A 21,985-nucleotide genomic window follows, 5' to 3' on the forward strand; every position below is an offset into this window, starting at 1 on the left:
ACAGACCACTCACAGTCAGGGACCAGACACTGTAGGCCCCCCCCACTAGCTACTAAATTACAGTTGAATTACAGACCACTCACAGTCAGGGACCAGACACTGTAGGCCCCCCCCACTAGCTACTAAATTACAGTTGAATTACAGACCACTCACAGTCAGGGACCAGACACTGTAGGCCCCCCCCACTAGCTACTAAATTACAGTTGAATTACAGACCACTCACAGTCAGGGACCAGACACTGTAGGCCCCCCCCACTAGCTACTAAATTACAGTTGAATTACAGACCACTCACAGTCAGGGACCAGACACTGTAGGCCCCCCCCACTAGCTACTAAATTACAGTTGAATTACAGACCACTCACAGTCAGGGACCAGACACTGTAGGCCCCCCCCACTAGCTACTAAATTACAGTTGAATTACAGACCACTCACAGTCAGGGACCAGACACTGTAGCCCCCCCCCCCCCCCCCCCCCCACTAGCTACTAAATTACAGTTGAATTACAGACCACTCACAGTCAGGGCCCAGACACTAATCTCCCCCCCACCCTACTAGCTACTAAATTACAGTTGAATTACAGACCACTCACAGTCAGGGCCCAGACACTAATCTCCCCCCCACCCTACTAGCTACTAAATTACAGTTGAATTACAGACCACTCACAGTCAGGGCCCAGACACTAATCTCCCCCCCACCCCACCAGCTACTAAATTACAGCTGAATTACAGACCACTCACAGTCAGGGCCCAGACACTGTAGTCTCCCCCCCCACCCCACCAGCTAGCTACTAAATTACAGTTGAATTATAGACCACTCACAGTCAGGGCCCACACACTGTAATCTCCCCCCCACCCCACCAGCTAGCTACTAAATTACAGTTGAATTACAGACCACTCACAGTCAGGGCCCAGACACTGTAATCTCCCCCCCCCCACCCCACCAGCTAGCTACTAAATTACAGTTGAATTACAGACCACTCACAGTCAGGGCCCAGACACTGTAATCTCCCCCCCACCCCACCAGCTAGCTACTAAATTACAGTTGAATTACAGACCACTCACAGTCAGGGCCCAGACACTGTAATCTCCCCCCCACCCCACCAGCTAGCGACTAAATTACAGTTGAATTACAGACCACTCACAGTCAGGGCCCAGACACTGTAATCTCCCCCCCACCCCACCAGCTAGCTACTAAATTACTGTTGAATTACAGACCACTCACAGTCAGGGCCCAGACACTGTAATCTCCCCCCACCCCACCAGCTACTAAATTACTGTTGAATTACAGACCACTCACAGTCAGGGCCCAGACACTGTAATCTCCCCCCACCCCACCAGCTACTAAATTACTGTTGAATTACAGACCACTCACAGTCAGGGCCCAGACACTGTAATCTCCCCCCACCCAACCAGCTACTAAATTACTGTTGAATTACAGACCACTCACAGTCAGGGCCCAGACACTAATCTCCCCCCCACCCCACCAGCTAGCTACTAAATTACAGCTCGGCTGTAGTAGAAACACACTGACTGGCTACAGGATGAAAACATCTCTCGTGACTGGAGAGTTAAAGCAGAAGGGCCAAGGCCGGACCACACCGCTTGAAACCGCGGCAAAGCAGAAGAGACCAACTCAGATAGCGATCTCCCATGCCTCCTCTCAGCATCTATGATACACATGCCTTCCTGTGGTTAAACGGGGTGTGTGTGTGTGTGTGTGTGTGTGTGTATGTATGTGTGAGTGTCAGCCCAGGGGCCTGTCAACAGCGCGCCTGAAAGCCAGCTCTGCTTGCTAGTCCACCTGCCAAAGAGCCTCTGGTGCCGACGCAACAGAACGATACACAATTAATCTCTTCTCACATATTCCTGGAATCACGATCAAAGGGGAACAGAATTCATAGAGGCTTTCACTAATTAAACTACGGTGTTCTTCACAGCGCTGACGCTCCATCATCATGCTTGGGTTGAGCAGGCATTTCAATTGTCACATAGAGGGAGATACATTTTCCCAGAGCTCTCCACCAAGGCGAGAACATTGATAGTTGTGAATTAACACAAACACAGGATTGGAAGCACAGAGAGGAGGTGGGGGCGAGTTAGTTTAGTCCCCCCCCCCCCTCCCAACAAATTAGTGCATCAAATTACGCATACCACCACTGACATAGAGCTGCTGGTTTTTGTGCTCTGATTGGCTGACAAGGGTGAGGGGTGGCTGGGCATTAACACCAGCACTTGAACGCCATTGGCTTACCCATTGTCAGAAGAGTTGCTTACAGCAGGTGTTGTTCTGGAGGAATGAGAGATGAGCTGTGTTCAGGGCCTACCTGCCATCAGACCGTCTGATAACCTTCCCTTATGTTAACTGAATAGCCTTGTTAGGAGCGTACAGTAGCCCGTAGTCCTCAGTTTCTCGCAGGGTTCCCTGAGCTCTGGGGTACTTTCTGAGGTATAGACAACTGTTATGCCTTTACTACAACACCAAACTGTGACACTACTACTGTTCTCATACCTGATATCAACACTTTGCTATGAAGGTATCTCTACTGTTCTCACACCTGATATCAACACTTTGTTACGATGGTATCTCTACTGTTCTCACACCTGATATCAACACTTTGTGGATGTAACTCTGCTAAAATCATACACTCTATACACAAAAGTATGTGGACACCCCTTGAAATGAGTGGATTTGGCTATTTCAGCCACATCCTTTGCTGACTGGTGTATAAAATCGAGCACACGGCCATGCAATCTCCATAGACAAACATTGGCAGTAGAATGGCCTCACTGAAGACCTCAGTGACTTTCAATGTGGCACCATCATAGGATGCCACCTTTCCAACAAGTCAGTTTGTAAAATGTATGCCCTGCTAAAGCTGCCCTGGTCATCTGTAAATGCTGTTATTTTGAAGTGACAGGAGCAACAACGGCTCAGCTGCGAAGTGGTAAGCCACACAAGCTCACAGAACGGGACTGCCGAGTGCTGAAGAGCATGGCACGTAAAAATCGTCTGTCCTCGGTTGCAACACTCACTACCGAGTTCCAAACTGCCTCTGGAAGCAACATCAGCACAAGAACTGTTCATTGGGAAGTTCATGGAATGGGTTTCCATGGCAGAGCAGCCGCACACAAGCCTAAACTCACCACTCACCAATGCCAAGCATCAGCTGGAGAGGTGTAAAGCTCGCCGCCATTGGACTCTGGAGCAGTGGAAACGCGTTCTCTGAAGTGATGAATCACGCTTCACCATCTGGCAGTCTGAAGGACGAATCTGGGTTTGGCGAATGCCAGGAGAACACTACCTGCCCCAATGCATAGTGCCAACTGTAAAGTTTGGTGGAGGAGGAATAATGGTCTGGGGGTGTTTTTCATGGTTTGGGCTAGGCCCCTTAGTTTCAGTGATGGGAAATCTTAACGCTACAGTATACAATGACATTCTAGACAATTCTGTGCTTCCAACTTTGTGGCAACAGTTTGGGGAAGGCCCTTTCCTATTTCACCATGACAATGCCCCTGTGCACAAAGCGAGGTCCATACAGAAATAGTTTGTCGAGATTGGTGTGGAAGACCTTGACTGGCCTGCACAGAGCCCTGACCTCAACCCCATCGAACACCTTTGGGATGAATTGGAACGCCGACTACGAGCCAGGTCTATTCGCCCAACATCAGTGCCCGACCTCACTAATGCTCTCGTGGCTGAATGGAAGCAAGTCCCCGCAGCAATGTTGCAACGTCTAGTGGAAAGCCTTCCCAGAAGAGTGGAGGCTGTTATAGCAGCATATTAATGCCCCTGATTTTGGAATGAGATGTTTTACGAGCAAGTGTCCACATACTTTTGATCATGTAGTGTAACTCTGCTATAATCCTACCTGGGTTCAAACACTTCGTTGTGGATGTAGTTTTCAAAGGCTTTGCGATACTCAGACTCATCGGCCTCCTTCTTGAGCTGGGTCTCTGTTTTGGGGCAGGAACAGCAGCGGTTCCCTGGCCCAGGCTCGTCTGTTTGGTTCCATTTCTGTTCCTCTTCAGTGTCCAGGTGGGTTGGAGCTCGCGACGGAAGCTTCATTCCTACAGACAGGCAGACAAAAGACAGTTAGAATCCCAACTGTCACATCCCAACTAAATAAAGTTTAATAAAAAAACGTTAAAAAAAAAAAAACTGAATCCCAATGGTCCCAAATGTCACATCTGCACCAAAATAGGGGACGACCCACACATCCCGTTCTCATTGGTCAATGGATTTACATTTTTTACATTTTTTTACATTTTAGTCATTTAGCAGACACTCTTATCCAGAGTGACTTACAGTAGTGAATGCATACATTTCATACAATTTCATACATTTTTTGTTTCTGTGCTGGCCCCCCGTGGGAATCGAACCCACAACCCTGGTGTTGCAAACACCACGCTCTACCAACTGAGCCACAGGGAAGGCATCATCGGACACGATTGATTGATCTCTTCTTAAACTGTAATAGGAAATAATCATGTGAACAATGACAACACTCCGTGTCTCACCTTTCTGACAGTAATCAAACTTGTAGAGGTCGCTGTCCTCAGGCTGCTGCTGACAATACACCAGGTAGTGAGTGATGTTCCCGTTGGGGTCCGTGGGGGGTTTCCACTTCAGGATGATTTGAGAGGACGAGTTGGACGATGAGATGGGGTCCAGCGGCACCGACGGCTCTGAAATAACAACATTGCTAGAGTTAGAGTAGGGATTGTTGTCAGACAGGGGCTGGAGGGGACCTATTGGTGGATAACAGTCAGCTTCTACAGTCTGTTATCTAGGATTACATTGTGTCTGTTAAGTACATAGCTAACCATGTAAATTGTGCCCTTAGTGCCATCATTGTAAAGAGTAAAGTCATGGTTGGCCTACCTTTAAAAATGTTTCACTGAAACTGTTTGATTCATAGGTGCTACCTAGTATTATTTCTGCTGGAGCAGTATGGGGACAAATTATACTGGTGTTAACTGTGTTTTTAACAGAGCTGCAGATTATACCTTGGTGTGGGTAAATACATGTCAAATGCTGCTATTCAAAATTATACGGGCTGGAAAATTCCATGGCATCACCAGTGGCTATGGATTTTTATTTTTTTTAATTGGCAGAGATTTTGCAGCATGCCAAATGAACGTCTATGTAAACATGTCATTTTATGGGCTTGTGATGTTGCAATTGTAAATATGTTTGATTTACAGTACCATGTCAAAGCCTTTTTCAACTGCGCCCATATGGCTCACCTCGCTGATATGGACAGAGTGTATTCTAGAAATGACCAAAATGCTTTTGAATAAACACTTTCAGAGAGCAATGAACTAAAGTGGGTACCAACTGGAAAACCAACCTGAAAGTAACAAACTGCTTACCGACTTACTGCCTTTTAAATGACCTTCTGGGGCAGAACCATGTGTGCGTACCGTTTCATCCATATCCAAAGCTATTTTTCTAAATGTAGATGTGGAGTGGCCCCAAACACTCCCCTAGCTAAACATGTCTGTACTTTCAGTAACGATGGTGCCATTGAAACCGAAGCTCATACCTTGCTTTATGTGGGTTATATACAATAACATTAGTGATGATCTTTACTGTGGGTTATACAACGACATTAGTGATGACCTTTTTATGTCAGCATGAAAATGTTTATGGTCTTGATGAAAATAATAATTGTGACATTTTAATCAGATAACAATTATGCAGAATGCTGTAAGGACGGAGGACTATGTTTGCGACTCAGTAGCAGAATGCTGTAAGGTCGGAGGACTATGTTTGCGACTCAGTAGCAGAATGCTGTAAGGACGGAGGACTATGTTTGCGACTCAGTAGCAGAATGCTGTAAGGACGGAGGACTATGTTTGCGACTCAGTAGCAGAATGCTGTAAGGACGGAGGACTATGTTTGCGACTCAGTAGCAGAATGCTGTAAGGACGGAGGACTATGTTTGCGACTCAGTAGCAGAATGCTGTAAGGACGGAGGACTATGTTTGCGACTCAGTAGCAGAATGCTGTAAGGACGGAGGACTATGTTTGCGACTCAGTAGCAGAATGCTGTAAGGACGGAGGACTATGTTTGCGACTCAGTAGCAGAATGCTGTAAGGACGGAGGACTATGTTTGCGACTCAGTAGCAGAATGCTGTAAGGACGGAGGACTATGTTTGCGACTCAGTAGCAGAATGCTGTAAGGACGGAGGACTATGTTTGCGACTCAGTAGCAGAATGCTGTAAGGACGGAGGACTATGTTTGCGACTCAGTAGCAGAATGCTGTAAGGACGGAGGACTATGTTTGCGACTCAGTAGCAGAATGCTGTAAGGACGGAGGACTATGTTTGCGACTCAGTAGCAGAATGCTGTAAGGACGGAGGACTATGTTTGCGACTCAGTAGCAGAATGCTGTAAGGACGGAGGACTATGTTTGCGACTCAGTAGCAGAATGCTGTAAGGACGGAGGACTATGTTTGCGACTCAGTAGTAGAATGCTGTAAGGACGGAGGACTATGTTTGTGACTCACTGGTGGCATTGGTGCGGACGTAGATGATTTCACTCTTGGCCCCGTGGACCTGGTGTTCGTCTGAGGCGGAGAGCTGGGTCTTGACCATGATGGCGTACTGCGTCCAGGGCTTCATAGGATGGATGAGGAAGCCAGGCTCCGCCTGCTCCTTCCCCTCCGTGGCCCGGGGTGGAGGGTCGACGTCAGCTATCACCCAGCTGTTAGAGCCGCACGCGTCCTGACCATCAAACTCTGTCACGTTCTTATAAGGCCTGGAGATGGAGAGGACAGAAAGACACTGACATACTAATAGTAGAGACACAACTGTTACTGTTACTAGCCGGCTACCACCCGCTACTCTAATCTACACCTTAGAGACTGCTGCCCTATCTACATAGTCATGGAACCTCCTATATAAACTACACACCTTTTCGATTCAACACTTTTGACACCTTACAGCAGGGTTTGGCCCACCAAGCTATTGGCCCCCCCAAGCTTTCTGAGCAAAAACAAATGTTGTTGTTGGACATAAAAAAAAACTAAAAACATCAGGAAATAAGCTCCAAGTGATTTTAATTGAAGAAATCTGTTCCCAAATATTCTCAGACATAAGAGAGACACGTGATCGTATGCAAATTTAAGCAAGGTTTAAAATTATTGTTTTAGTCAAACATATCGGTTTGGGCTTCTTGTCGTCAATATGCAGTCAATTTGCTAATTATTTGTAATTATACTGGACAAAAATATAAAAACAACACGTAAAATGTTGGTCCCATGTTTCATGAGCTGAAATAAAAGTTCCCAGAAATATTTCCATACGCCAAAAAGCTTATTTCTCTCAAATTTTGGGCACAAATGTGTTTAAATGAGCATTTCTTCTTTGCCAAGATAATCCATTCACCTGACAGGTGTGGCATATCAAGAAGCTGATTAAACAGCATGATCATTACACCTTGTGCTGGGGACAATATAAGGCCACTCTAAAATGTGCAGTTTTGTCACACAACAAAGCCACCGATGTCTCAAGTTGAGGGAGCGTGCAATTGACATGCTGACTGTAGAATTTTTTTTTCTCTACCATAAGCCACTTCCATGTTGTTTTAGAGAATTTGGCAGTACATGCAACCGGCCTGACAACCGCAGATCACGTGTAACCACGCCAGCCCAGGACCTCCACATCTGGCTTCTTCACCTGCGAGATCGTCTGAGGAGGCCTTGCACCCTAGTGGGTGGGATATATATGACCCCTTTCTGCTATAACAGCCTCCACTCTTCGGGGGAATGCTTTCCACTAGATGTTGGAACATTGCTGCAGGGATTTTCTTTCAGCCACAAAAGCATTAGTGAGGTCGGGCGATTAGGCCTGGCTCACAGTCGGTGTTCCAATTCATCCCAAAGCTGTTTGACGGGGTTGAGGTCAGGGCTCTGTGCATACCAGTCAAGGGTCTCCCACACCAATCTCGACAAACCATTTCTGTATCGACCTCACTTTGCGCATGGGGGCATTGTCATGCTGAAACAGGAAAGGGCCTTCCCCAAACTGTGGCCACAAAGTCGGAAGCACAGAATTGTCTAGAATGTCATTGTATGCTGTAGCGTTAAGATTTCCCATCACTGGAACTAAGGGGCCTAGCCAGAACCATGAAAAACAGCCCCATTCCTCCCCCGCCAAACTTTACAGTTGGCACTACGCATTCGGGCAGGTAGCGTTCTCCTGGCATTCGCCAAACCCAGATTTTTACGCGCTACGTGCTTCAGCACTCGGCGGTCCCGTTCTGTGAGCTTGTATGACCTACCACTTCGCGGCTGAGACGATGTCGCCCCTAGATGTTTCCACTTCACAATAACAGCAGTTACAGTTGCCCAGGGCAGCTCTACCTCTAGGAGATAGTAACCTTGTCCCACAGGGCAAGAGCATAACTTACTCATGTATCGTTTACTACTTACGCCTCTTTGTAGAGGACCATGAAGCCCAGTAGGTCTCTATAGTCCGGCGGCCAGAAAGGCTCCCACTTGATGAGGATCTTGTCCGACTGTGTGCGCACCGTGGTGAAATTCAGGAACTGGGTCTCACCTGGTGACCAAGAAACAGAGACAGACAGAGCTTAAGGACAGGAGTGATCAGGGTGAATCAGGGAGGTGGGAGAATAGCAATATTGTAGAAGAGGTAACTAAAAATGCTAGGTAACTGAAATAGCTCGGGGCTACACTGTAAATACAGATTGGAGGACTGACCTACTGACCACTTTTACCCAAAGCAACTTACAGTCATGCGAGCATCCATTTTTGTATGGGTGGCCCAAAGAGGGAATCTAACCCACGATCCTGGCGTTTGCAAGCACCACGCTCTATAAAATGAGCCATAAAGGATCACTAAATACTTGATAGTAAATGTTAACTGTATGTCACACCTTGGGTAAAAATGTCTGCTACATAACGACTATATGTGACTCGTTTCAGGAAACAAGGCGTATGTCGCCCATCCCTACTTCATAGGAGAGCCATTTGAACGTTAACTTTTTATTTATTTATCAAAATACGTTTTTTTTTTGGCAGAAATGTTTTGAAATCAGTGGAATTAGAGTATGACGGCTAAGGAGATGGAGAAAACTCAGTCGTTTGATTGCAAAAATGCAGATGCAGTCGAAATGAGAACACAGAAGGCTGCTGTATAAAACACAACATCTTCAAACTAAGGGCAACCATGGCATCCGTGACAGAGAGGGAGAAGTGTCCATCCCTGTATACGAGTAAGATAGTCTAGCTAGCTACATTTTCAGATATTACACGTTTCTCATTTCGTCAAAAAGTAATCAAGTTAAAGTGTACTGTTAGCTAGCTAGCTAGCTAATGTTAGCTGGCTGGCTAGCTAGCTCACGTTACGTGTATGATCTGTGTTGTAATTGTATTCGTATCTCAGAGCCATTTGCATTGCACTAGCAATCGCCTGAAGAAAGCTAGCTAACATTGAACCTGTTTGGTTAACTACCTGCAGATTCATGTTGGGATTATGGTTCATTGTTTAGCTAGCTAGCTACATGTCTAAACAAAAGACTCCACTATGCAAGTAACTGCAGTACCAGTCAAAAGTTTGGACACCTACTCATTAAAGGGTTTTTCTTTATTTGTACTGTTTTCTATAAAGTAGAAAATAGTAAAAATGAAGAAAAACCCTTGAATGAGTAGGTGTCCAAACTTTTGACTGGTTCTATATTACAATAGAATGTTTATGACGTCACTGCGACAACTGTCGATAGACGTAGCTGGTAAATTCGCTTTGATTATCTACTCTGATTTCAGAGCACTCTCGTCTGAGTGTACCAGAGCGCAGAATAACTGACATATTTACGAACGCTCAACACCCGTTGAATATGGACGATGTCAGTAAACGTTGGTAAAAAAAAGCGTAATTAAATTGTTGCCAGCAGCACAGTTACAGTCACCAACGCTCTGGATAACATAACAACCTAACCAGCTCTGTAAAATGGTCAGAGTGAGGTGTTCTCTCATTTGTGCCTGGAAGTAGCTAGCCAACGTTAGCCAGTTAGCTTGGATGCTTGACTGCTGCTGTTAGGTTAGAACGCTCGGATCAACCCTACTCCTCGGCCAGAGCATCCAGGGTGCTCTCTGAACGAACGGACAATCTGACAACACTCTTGAGTTTACGAACGCCCAGATCACACTTGGGCACTCCAGATTAAATTTACAAACACACCCGTAGTATAAACCAGCCTTTAGTCTTGAACTCTTCGGTTGTTTAGTACATGGCCTCACATGTGAATCCTTAAAGAGATGGGTGGGGATAAAGCTTAAGAGGGTGTGAATGATGCTGAACAGGTGTAGACAAAGAAGAGCTCTCCAGTAGGTACACCAAGGGCCATTTTCTCAAAAGTGAAGTTCAAAGCAGAATTACTTTCCTATTGTTCATCAACTATAGTGTATGATATACAATTTTCTAGCTCTGAGTCTCTACTTTTATCCACTGCAAAAAAAACACAATTTCAAATGTTGCTACATAAGACCACATCGAGCCGGTCGGTCACATAATATGATCATGTTTGTCTAAAGTTCCACGTTGGCTGGTCTTACAGGAGGCCTGGTCTCCATCGGTCCTGCCGATTTCATTCTTGATGCCTCTCCCCTTAGTGCCTGTCACCTCCTCCATCTTGCGGATCTCAGACATGCACAGCTTGGAGTTGTGAAGGAAGAACATGCGCCCCTGAAGGATGGTCAGGTTGTGTTTGTTCCAGTCCCAAAGCTGGCGCAGGTTCTGGTTGTCCAAGGCGTAGAACGAGTAGTTCCTGATAAAGTACATAGAGAGAGAGAGAGGTTGAGAAAATGAACAACTGACCTAAAGCAGTAGAACAAAACAACCATATAAATCTGCACACTGGTCTCCCAGGTACTATGTTAATTCAGGCAACGTTTCAAACCCTAGTCTGATATAGTGCACTACTACACAAGACCTACCCATCTTGGGTTGGCGTCTCTCCCCGGATGACGCGTAGCTTGCGGAGGAAGGAGAGAGAGACGAGGGCGTAGGCTCTCTTGATGGTCAGGTTGCCTGTTATCTCCTCCAGTTGACCCAGGTTAGCCTCCAGCTCTGCTGCTATGTTGTCTGATGTAGAAAGAGGAAACAGTCAGTCAGTCAGTCAGTCAGTCAGTCAGTCAGTCAATCAGTTAACCTCTGCTGCTATGAGAGAAAACAGTCAGTCAGTTAGCTAGAGTCGATGTCCGCGCCCCCGTGGAAATATAAATTAGCATAATAAAAACATCTCCATAAAAATCTGTCAGTTTAAGATAGAAAAATCTGTTTTGCATTGGATGCGTCTCAATCGCTCACTTCAGCTGCCAGAGCTAGAGCGGTGTTTGTTATGACCCCTCTATGGAAAGGTGAGACTCACAAACACGTACATGTCGGTTGTTTTGCTCTAGACTTGTTTGAAGGTCCCTCGGTACCAGTTTAAAAAAAATGAATGAAAGTATATATGGAGACTGTTTAGTACCAAAAATATGGGGTTAAATACATGTAACAAAACAACAACAATCCTGATCTTTCTAATATCTCTCAGATATAGGACAGACACTTCAGAACAAACTTCCTTTAGATTTTTTGGGGGGTTAATATCTGTTCCATGTTGTGAATCTGTTATTCAATGTGTTTGTATGTGACAATAGCAGTAAGGCCAGATAAAAATGATCCCCCAAAAATGGCAATTTTATTTTATACTTCAAGAGGTCTTAAAATTCAAAATCAAATACCAAAATGACATGTGTGTGACAAATAAAATTGGATTTGATTTTAACCTGCTATATTGACTGAGGTAACGAGAGGAAACAGAGTCAGTTAGTTAACCTTTGCTGCTATATTGACTGAGGTAACAAGAGGAAACAGAGTCAGTTAGTTAGTTAACCTCTGCTGCTATATTGACTGAGGTAACAAGAGGAAACAGAGTCAGTTAGTTAACCTCTGCTGCTATATTGACTGAGGTAACAAGAGGAAACAGAGTCAGTCAGTTAACCTTTGCTGCTATATTGACTGAGGTAACGAGAGGAAACAGAGTCAGTTAGTTAACCTCTGCTGCTATATTAACTGAGGTAACAAGAGGAAACAGAGTCAGTTAGTTAACCTCTGCTGCTATATTGACTGAGGTAACGAGAGGAAACAGAGTCAGTTAGTTAACCTCTGCTGCTATATTAACTGAGGTAACGAGAGGAAACAGAGTCAGTTAGTTAACCTCTGCTGCTATATTGACTGAGGTAACGAGAGGAAACAGAGTCAGTTAGTTAACCTCTGCTGCTATATTGACTGAGGTAACGAGAGGAAACAGAGTCAGTTAGTTAACCTCTGCTGCTATATTGACTGAGGTAACGAGAGGAAACAGTCAGTTCAGGTAGTGGATGAGGTGAGTTTCAGTATAAAGCATTTTGAACCCCTGGAAATATCAATAGAGTCTGTTAAGTGACCAAATGATATATTGGGTAGTGAGGGTGGTTGGTAGTGAGGGTGGTTGGTAGGTTGTAGGGTGGTTGGTAGGTTGTAGGGTGGTTGGTAGGTTGTAGGGTGGTTGGTAGGTTGTAGGGTGGTTGGTAGTGAGGGTGGTAGGTAGTGAGGGTGGTAGGTTGAAGGGTGGTTGGTAGTGAGGGTGGTAGGTTGAAGGGTGGTTGGTAGTGAGGGTGGTAGGTAGTGAGGGTGGTGAAGAGTGATGCGGTTGGTTGGTAATGAGGGCGGTAGGTAGTGAGGGTGGTAGGTACTGAGGGCGATAGGTTGGTAGTGAGGGTGGTTGGTAGTGAGGGTGGTTGGTAGTGAGGGTGGTAGGTAGTGAGGGTGGTTGGTTGGTAGTGAGGGTGGTTGGTAGTGAGGGTGGGAGGGTGGTTGGTTGGTAGTGAGGGTGGTAGGTAGTAGGTTGGTTGGTAGTGAGGGTGGTAGGTAGTGAGGGTGGTTGGTTGGTAGTGAGGGCAGTAGTGTGGGTGGTAGGTAGTGAGGGTGGTAGGTAGTAGGGTGGTAGGTAGTGAGGGCAGTAGTGTGGGTGGTAGGTAGTGAGGGTGGTAGGTAGTAGGTTGGTTGGTAGTGAGGGTGGTAGGTAGTGAAGGTGGTTGGTTGGTAGTGAGGGCAGTAGTGTGGGTGGTAGGTAGTGAGGGTGGTAGGTAGTAGGGTGGTAGGTAGTGAGGGTGGTAGGTAATGAGGGTGGTGGAGAGTGTGGGCGGTCGGTAGTGAGGGAAGGGAAAAGGGGATACCTAGTCAGTTGTACAATTGAATGTTTTCAACTGAAATGTGTCTTCTGCATTTAACCCAGCCCCTCTGAATCAGAGAGGAATCAGAGAGGTGCGGGGGGCTGCCTTAATCAACATCCACGTCTTCGGTGCCCGAGGGTGTTAGGTAATGAGGGCAGTCGGTAGTGAAGGTGGTAGGTAGTGAGGGTGGTTTGTAGTGAGGGTGGTAGGTAGTGAGGGTGGTTTGTAGTGAGGGTGGTAGGTAGTGAGGGTGGTTGGTTGGTAGGAAGTAGGTTGGTATTGCGGGAGGGCGGTTGGTAGGAAGTAGGTTGGTATTGAGCGAGGGTGGTTGGTAGGTAGGTAGTGAGGGCAGTTGGTAGGTAGGTAGGTAGTGAGGGCGGTTGGGTGGTAGGTAGTGAGGGCGGTTGGGTGGTAGGTAGTGAGGGTGGTAGTGAGGGTGGTTGGTAGGTAGTGCGGGTGGTTGGTAGGTAGTGCGGGTGGTTGGTAGGTAGTGAGGGAAGTGGATGGTAGGTAGTGAGGGAGGTTGGTTGGTAGTGAGGGAGGGAGGGAGGCTGGTAGGTAGTGAGGGTGGTTGGTAGTGAGGGAGGGTGGTTGGTAGTGAGGGTGTTTGGTAGTGAGGGTGGTTGGTAGGTAGTGAGGGTGGTTGGTAGTGAGGGAGGGTGGTTGGTTGGTAGTGAGGGTGGTTGGTAGTGAGGGAGGGTGGTTGGTTGGTAGTGAGGGTGGTTGGTAGGTAGTGAGGGTAGTTGGTAGGTAGTGAGGGTGTGGTTGGTAGGTAGTGAGGGTGGTTGGTATGTAGTGAGGGTGGGTGGGTGGTAGGTAGTGAGGGTGGTTGGTAGGTAGTGAGGGTGGTAGGTTGGTAGGCAGGGAGGGTGGTAGGTTGGTAGGTAGTGAGGGTGGTTGGTAGATAGTGAGGGTGGTTGGTAGGTAGTGAGGGTGGGTGGTTGGTAGGTAGTGAGGGAGGTAGGTGGTGAGGGTGTGGTTGGTAGGTAGTGAGGGTGGGTGGGTGGTAGGTAGTGAGGGTGGTAGGTAGTGAGGGTGGGTGGTTGGTAGGTGGTGAGGGTGTGGTTGGTAGGTAGTGAGGGTGGGTGGTAGGTAGTGAGGGTAGTTGGTAGGTAGGTAGTGAGGGTGGTAGGTAGTGAGGGTGTGGTTGGTAGGTAGTGAGGGTGTGGTTGGTAGGTAGTGAGGGTGGTAGGTAGTGAGGGTGGTTGGTAGTGAGGGAGGGTGGTTGGTAGTGAGGGTGGTAGGTGGTGAGGGTGGATGGTAGGTAGTGAGGGAGGGAGGGTGGTAGTGAGGGAGGGAGGGTGGTAGTGAGGGTAGTTGGTAGTGAGGGTGGTTGGTAGGTAGTGAGGGTGTGGTTGGTAGGTAGTGAGGGTGGTAGGTAGTGAGGGTGTGGTTGGTAGGTAGTGAGGGTGTGGTTGGTAGGTAGTGAGGGTGGTAGGTAGTGAGGGAGGGTGGTTGGTAGTGAGGGAGGGTGGTTGGTAGTGAGGGAGGGTGGTTGGTAGTGAGGGTGGTTGGTAGGTAGTGAGGGAAGTGGATGGTAGGTAGTGAGGGAAGTGGATGGTTGGTAGTGAGGGAGGCTGGTAGGTAGTGAGGGTGGTTGGTAGTGAGGGAGGGTGGTTGGTAGTGAGGGTGGTTGGTAGGTAGTGAGGGTGTTTGGTAGTGAGGGTGGTTTGTAGGTAGTGAGGGTGGTTGGTAGGTAGTGAGGGTGGTTGGTAGTGAGGGAGGGTGGTTGGTTGGTAGTGAGGGTGGTTGGTAGTGAGGGAGGGTGGTTGGTTGGTAGTGAGGGTGGTTGGTAGGTAGTGAGGGTAGTTGGTAGGTAGTGAGGGTGTGGTTGGTGTGGTTGGTAGGTAGTGAGGGTGGTTGGTATGTAGTGAGGGTGGGTGGGTGGTAGGTAGTGAGGGTGGTTGGTAGGTAGTGAGGGTGGTAGGTAGGCAGGGAGGGTGGTAGGTTGGTAGGCAGGGAGGGTGGTAGGTTGGTAGGTAGTGAGGGTGGTTGGTAGATAGTGAGGGTGGTTGGTAGGTAGTGAGGGTGGTTGGTAGGTAGTGAGGGTGGGTGGTTGGTAGGTAGTGAGGGAGGTAGGTGGTGAGGGTGTGGTTGGTAGGTAGTGAGGGTGGGTGGGTGGTAGGTAGTGAGGGTGGTAGGTAGTGAGGGTGGGTGGTAGGTGGTGAGGGTGTGGTTGGTAGGTAGTGAGGGTGGGTGGTAGGTAGTGAGGGTAGTTGGTAGTGAGGGTGGTTGGTAGGTAGTGAGGGTGTGGTTGGTAGGTAGTGAGGGTGGTAGGTAGTGAGGGTGTGGTTGGTAGGTAGTGAGGGTGGTAGGTAGTGAGGGTGGTTGGTAGTGAGGGAGGGTGGTTGGTAGTGAGGGTGGTAGGTGGTGAGGGTGGATGGTGAGGGAGGGAGGGTGGTAGTGAGGGTAGTTGGTAGTGAGGGTGGTTGGTAGGTAGTGAGGGTGTGGTTGGTAGGTAGTGAGGGTGGTAGGTAGTGAGGGTGTGGTTGGTAGGTAGTGAGGGTGTGGTTGGTAGGTAGTGAGGGTGGTAGGTAGTGAGGGAGGGTGGTTGGTAGTGAGGGAGGGTGGTTGGTAGTGAGGGAGGGTGGTTGGTTGGTAGTGAGGGTGGTTGGTAGTGAGGGTGGTAGGTGGTGAGGGTGGATGGTAGGTAGTGAGGGTGGATGGTAGGTAGTGAGGGAGGGAGGGTGGTAGTGAGGGTGGTTGGTAGTGAGGGTGGTTGGTAGTGAGGGTGGTAGGTAGGTAGTGAGGGTGGTAGGTAGTGAGGGTGGATGGTAGGTAGTGAGGGTGGTTGGTAGTGCGGGTGGTTGGTAGGTAGTGAGGGTGGTTGGTAGTGCGGGTGGTTGGTAGTGAGGGTGGTACGTAGTGAGGGTGGTAGGTAGTGAGGGTGGGTGGTAGGTAGTGAGGGTGGGTGGTAGGTAGTGAGGGTGGTAGGTAGTGCGGGTGGTTGGTAGTGAGGGTGGTACGTAGTGAGGGTGGTAGGTAGTGAGGGTGGGTGGTAGGTAGTGAGGGTGGGTGGTAGGTAGTGAGGGTGGGTGGGTGGTAGGTAGTGAGGGTGGGTGGTAGGTAGTGAGGGTGGGTGGTAGGTAGTGAGGGTGGTAGGTAGTGAGGGTGGTTGGTAGTGAGGGTGGTTGGTAGTGAGGGTATACTGTACTTACTTCCTCCACGGATCTTGATAACCAGGCTACCGTTGAGCACAGTGCATCCTCTAAGAGCCTGGGCTGCTGTCACAGAGTCTACGATCTTCACCCCCGAACACATCTTAGGACAAAGGCCCGCGCACGGAGTACAGTTCAACCTGCAGAGAGGGAAACACACAGCGGTTATAGAACACTGTCACATCCATTACACATGCCGGCGTCACCTCACAATATGCTAGCTAACAAGGAAATGTTATTTCATCCAAGCAAAGGAATTATATAACTGTTTTCTGTGTGATTCAAATCAGTGCTGTCAAAGTTTGAGATAACGAGATGCCCAACCGGTTTGTTCTTATAGCCCCACGTCACTTCATTACCCAACGGTAAACAACGTCCCCAGAACAGGAACAATTTCTCTTGTCACCTCTAAATCAAAACGCCTTGGATGTTTGTGTCGGCCCTATCTCACAGGAATGGAACAGGATTGAAGGGCCGTGGCACTGGGACGAGTTGGTCCCTTTCCGGCTCTTCTGAAAACACAGAATTTTACAAGAGGAGCGGACAAAGGTGTTGAAAAGAGGTTGAACTACACTACATGACCAAAAGTATGTGGACAACTGCTCGTCAAACATCCCGTGTGGCTCAGTTGGTAGAGCATGGTGTTTGCAACGCCAGGGTTGTGGGTTTGATTCCCACGGGGGACCAGTACGAAAAAAAGAAAAAGAAATCTATGCAATGTATGCATTCACTACTGTAAGTCGCTCTGGATGAGAGCGTCTGCTAAATGACTAAAAATGTAAATGTAAATCTCATTAATATAGAGTTGGTCCCCCCTTCGCTGCAATAACAGCCTCCACTCTTCTGGGAAGACTTTCCACTAGACGTTGGAACATTACTGCAGGGACTTGCTTCCATTCAGCTACAAGAGCATTACGGAGGTCGGGCACTGATATCGGACAATTAGTCCTGGCTCACAGTCGGCGTTCCAATTCATCCCAAAGGTGTTCGATGGGGTTGAAAGTCACTGAGGTCTTCAGTAAGGCCATTCTACTGCCAATGTTTGTCTGTGGAGATTGCATAGCTGTGTGCTCGATTTTATACACCTGTCAGCAACGGGTGTGGCCCGAAATAGCCTAATCCACTAATTAGAAGGGGTGTCCACATACTTCTGTATATATAGTGTTATCTCTGTCTGCGAGATAACAGTCTGGAGTCCTAGATTTGGCCTGATAAACACTGGAGCCAGGAGTCTACCAATTGTGAAATACTTGAGTTATAACGAAAACCGTTGTGTAGTAATAAAGTAACAATATTATACTACAACTTTACAAGTAAATCTGTGTATTATGTATAGAACGAATACATAACTATATGGTATTAGTACACTTGATTCAAAGTATTTTCCATATATTGGAATCAAATTGGAGTGAAAGTGTGTAGTGTCAGGGATTCCAGTCTGCTTGTACACCCAGAGGTAGGGCTGTTGTGGTGACCGTATTACCGGCACACAGGCAGTCATGACCGCAGTAAAATTCCACATTAACGGTCACGGCAATCTCCTTTTTATGCACTCTGGACATGTGTTGGTAGTACCCAACTCACTAATGATCCTCAGGTCCTAATGGCCTGGTCCTCAGGGCTCTACTGTCCCTCTCATCACTCTGGCATCAATGCAATCGAAAATCACATATCATCAAAACAGTATGGTGCTTTTAAAACTCACCTCACTGTGATTGATCATTTTTGAAGAAATAAGTTCAGGTTGAACCCGAAAGGAAAAAACGTGGTGGTTCTGGATGTCCTTTCAAAGCCCAACACAACAAAATGGACAGCGCTTTCTAAGGGGATGATTCATTCAAAACACCCATATGAGTATTAGAGCTGATTCATAGGCGTATATACACGAGACCAAACCCGGAAAAAACCCCACCTGAATTAAAATACTGGATTGTGCCATTATACAATACATAGCTTACTACATATTACACAGGGCAGAAAAACACTTTTTAAAATGTATTTAAGATGTCTTTGGTACATAATTAGTCTAGCCTATACTCCAAAACTAAACAAATTCAGAGTATAAGTTTGGGGTGGCAGGTAGCATAGTGGTTAGAGCATTGGGCCAGTAACCGAAAGGTTGCAAGATCGAATCCCCGAGCTGACAAGGTAAAAATCTGTCGTTCTGCCCCTGAACAAGGCAGTTAACCCACTGTTCCTAGGCTGTCATTGAAAATAAGTATTTGTTCTAAACTGACTTGCCTAGTTAAATAAAAGGTAAAATTAAAAATAAATAAGCCAACAATTATAGTGAATTTGTATTTGAATAGCCTAGTAACAGAGCATTTTTATGTAGCTGCAGGAACAAGGTTTGTAGAGCCCGTGGCATACAGAGTACTGGGTAGCTGCAGGAACAGGGTAGGAGGGCCCGTGGCATACAGAGTACTGGATAGCTGCAGGAACAAGGTTTGTAGAGCCCGTGGCATACAGAGTACTGGATAGCTGCAGGAACAGGGTTTGCAGAGCCTGTGGCATACAGAGTACTGGATAGCTGCAGGAACAGGGTTTGGAGAGCCCGTGGCTGCAGGAACAGGGTTTGCAGAGCCCGTGGCATACAGAGTACTGGATAGCTGCAGGAACAGGGTAGGAGAGCCCGTGGCATACAGAGTACTGGATAGCTGCAGGAACAGGGTAGGAGAGCCCGTGGCTGCAGGAACAGGGTAGGAGAGCCTGTGGCATATAGAGTTTGGGTCGGAATATAACCTGTGGCGCTGTGAAAGGCTGCACGCTCCTGAAACGGTGGTTGACGTGTGGGTGTGAAATAACCGGCGGAGCCGACAAGGCATGAGTGAAAAAGACTAACCAGTAGCCTCAATTCGCTATTCGGAGTGGATAAGGATGACAGGGCTTTTACCCACTGCCTCCTGTTCCTGACCATTTGATAAAATGGGCCATTCTAAATCTAAATAAGTGTTACATATTTTAGTAAAGACTAGATTAAATTGAGACTAGTCTGATGGGTGAAAATATGAACACTTGCAGCCTGAGAACAAGGAACAAGCTTCTTTTTTTTTTGCAACTTTCTCAAATCATCAATATTCTATAGTCGCCACATGCAGCCCATATAGGTTTTGATTTGTAAGACAATCTAAAGTTTGTATCATTCACTACTAAAGTTGCCAAATAACTCTAAATCTAGCTTATAGGACCTGGTTCAAATGATCACTTTTACTCTCAACATAACCACTTCATATGCACATTCAGCTAAGTTCAATTCTATTCTTCTTACTATATAATCATAATATAAAATAATGTCAGGGGACTTATAAGCATATCCTGTCTGCTAAATGAACAAACCTACAGCCTATAGCATGGAGCATAGCCAGATAACATACAGTATCTAGTCTGATAAATGAACAAGTCTACAGTCTATATCATAGCCAGATAACATACAGTATCTAGTCTGATAAATTAACAAGTCTACAGTCTATAGCATGAAGCATAGCCAGATAACATGCTCCAACTTATATTCCGTTCTTCTGAAATACATTTTCTTCATATCATAATGTTTCTTTAGACCTGCCTAAAACATTACATTGATTTATTATACGTTTGTTTTTAAATGTAGATGTTTTAAAGGTGATGCATCAGCAGCTTGTATGTGTGGAGACCTGGAGATGCTCAACATGTTTTATGTTCATCAACGGTCAATTACCGTGAGACGGTTTATCTTTTGCATGACAATAACCGGATGTCAAAACGCCCTGACCGTCACGGCAATACCCAGAGGAACTTATTATCCAGGCCTCCAGACGGACCAAGTAGCTTCGGAGACGGCTCGTCTGAAAGAGTCTCTCACCAGGACCACCGCAGCATGTGGATCACCTGTTGCTAGGGAACGCCAACTACAGTCCCAACTGTCTGTGAATGGAGTTTTATTCACAACAAACGTGAACATAGAAATAAAAACAGAAGAGATTATACTTTTATGGGTCTGATTCCTTTGAAGCCATGGAATAATAACAAGGGATTTAGACTATCAGTTTCTACAGTACGATCCCTAAGTATAGTAAACCCAATTATGAGACAGACAGACAGAGGGACAGAGGGAGACGCAGACAGACAGACAGAGGGAGACGCAGACAGACAGACAGAGGGAGACGCAGACAGACAGACAGAGGGAGACGCAGACAGAGGGAGACGCAGACCCTGGATCTGCACTCATTCAATATGTTTCATTCTATTTCAAGGTGTTGTTTCTACAGTACGATCCCTAAGTCTGTCTGCCTTCTCTGTAGCTCAGTTGGTAGAGCATGGTGTTTGCAACGCCAGGGTTGTGGGTTCGATTCCCACGGGGGGCCAGCACAGAAAAAAAAAAAGTATGAAATGTATGCATTCACTACTGTAAGTCGCTCTGGATAAGAGCGTCTGCTAAATGACTAAAATGTAAAATGTAATGAGAATAACTCCTAATGTTTAACTGCTATCAAACAACACCTTGAAATAGAATGAAACATATTGAATGAGTGCAGATCCAGGGTCTGCGTCTCCCTCTGTCTGCGTCTCCCTCTGTCTGTCTGTCTGCGTCTCCCTCTGTCTGTCTGTCTGCGTCTCCCTCTGTCTGTCTGTCTGCGTCTCCCTCTGTCTGTCTGTCTGCGTCTCCCTCTGTCTGTCTGTCTGCGTCTCCCTCTGTCTGTCTGTCTGCGTCTCCCTCTCTGGTCTCCCTCTGTCTGCGTCTCCCTCTGTCTGCGTCTCCCTCTGTCTGCGTCTCCCTCTGTCTGCGTCTCCCTGTCTGTCTGCGTCTGCGTCTCCCTGTCTGTCTGCGTCTGTCTGTCTGTCTGCGTCTGCGTCTGTCTGTCTGTCTGCGTCCTCCGTTATGTCTGTCTGCGTCTCCGTCTGTCTGTCTGTCTGCGTCTCCGTCTGTCTGTCTGTCTGCGTCTCCGTCTGTCTGTCTGTCTGCGTCTCCGTCTGTCTGTCTGTCTGCGTCTCCGTCTGTCTGTCTGTCTGCGTCTCCGTCTGTCTGTCTGTCTGCGTCTCCGTCTGTCTGTCTGTCTGCGTCTCCGTCTGTCTGTCTGCGTCTCCGTCTGTCTGTCTGTTACTGCGGTCTCCGTCTGTCTGTCTGTCTGCGTCTCCGTCCTGTCTGTCTGTGCTGCGTCTTCCCGTCTGTCTGTCTGTCTGCGTCTCCGTCTGTCTGTCTGTCTGCGTCTCCGTCTGTCTGTCTGCGTCTCCGTCTGTCTGCGTCTCCGTCTGTCTGCGTCTCCGTCTGTCTGCGTCTCCGTCTGTCTGCGTCTCTGTCTGTCTGCGTCTCTGTCTGTCTGCGTCTGTCTCAAACAAAGGACAGAAAGACAGGAAGCGAGTGAAAATCAGAGAAAGACAAGAGAGAAGGAGAGAGAGAGTGAGAAGGACAGAGAAAGACAGGAAGCGAGTGAGAGAGAGAACAAAGGGAGTGTGTACGAAAGGGAGAGAGAGAGTGAGTGACAAGAAAAGCAAAAGAGAAGCGAGTGAACGAGTGAGGACAGGAAGCAAGTGAGAAGGGGAGAGAGACAGGAAGCAAGTGAGAAGGGGAGAGAGACAGGAAGCGAGTGAGAAGGGGAGAGAGACAGGAAGCGAGTTAGAAGG

General features: G+C 47.3%; 1 protein-coding gene across 3 annotated transcripts in view; it reads right to left on the reverse strand.

Moving 5' to 3' along the window:
* The window catches only part of LOC115158830 (insulin receptor-like), a 178,533-nt gene that overhangs the window by 15,966 nt on the left and 140,582 nt on the right, over positions 1-21,985 (reverse strand). For 2 of the 3 annotated variants that reach the window (XM_029708186.1, XM_029708184.1), the window contains exons 4-11: positions 16,388-16,527; positions 10,965-11,112; positions 10,584-10,795; positions 8,442-8,568; positions 6,516-6,766; positions 4,519-4,686; positions 3,870-4,068; positions 2,252-2,287 (exon numbers count right to left, since the gene is read on the reverse strand). In XM_029708186.1, the coding sequence (XP_029564046.1) occupies positions 2,252-2,287; positions 3,870-4,068; positions 4,519-4,686; positions 6,516-6,766; positions 8,442-8,568; positions 10,584-10,795; positions 10,965-11,112; positions 16,388-16,527 (1,281 nt within the window). The remainder of the gene's footprint in view (positions 1-2,251; positions 2,288-3,869; positions 4,069-4,518; positions 4,687-6,515; positions 6,767-8,441; positions 8,569-10,583; positions 10,796-10,964; positions 11,113-16,387; positions 16,528-21,985) is intronic. The other variant, XM_029708185.1, reaches the window with a different exon arrangement.

This window comes from Salmo trutta, chromosome 22 (genome assembly GCF_901001165.1).
Source record: "Salmo trutta chromosome 22, fSalTru1.1, whole genome shotgun sequence".
Lineage (NCBI taxonomy): Eukaryota > Metazoa > Chordata > Actinopteri > Salmoniformes > Salmonidae > Salmo > Salmo trutta.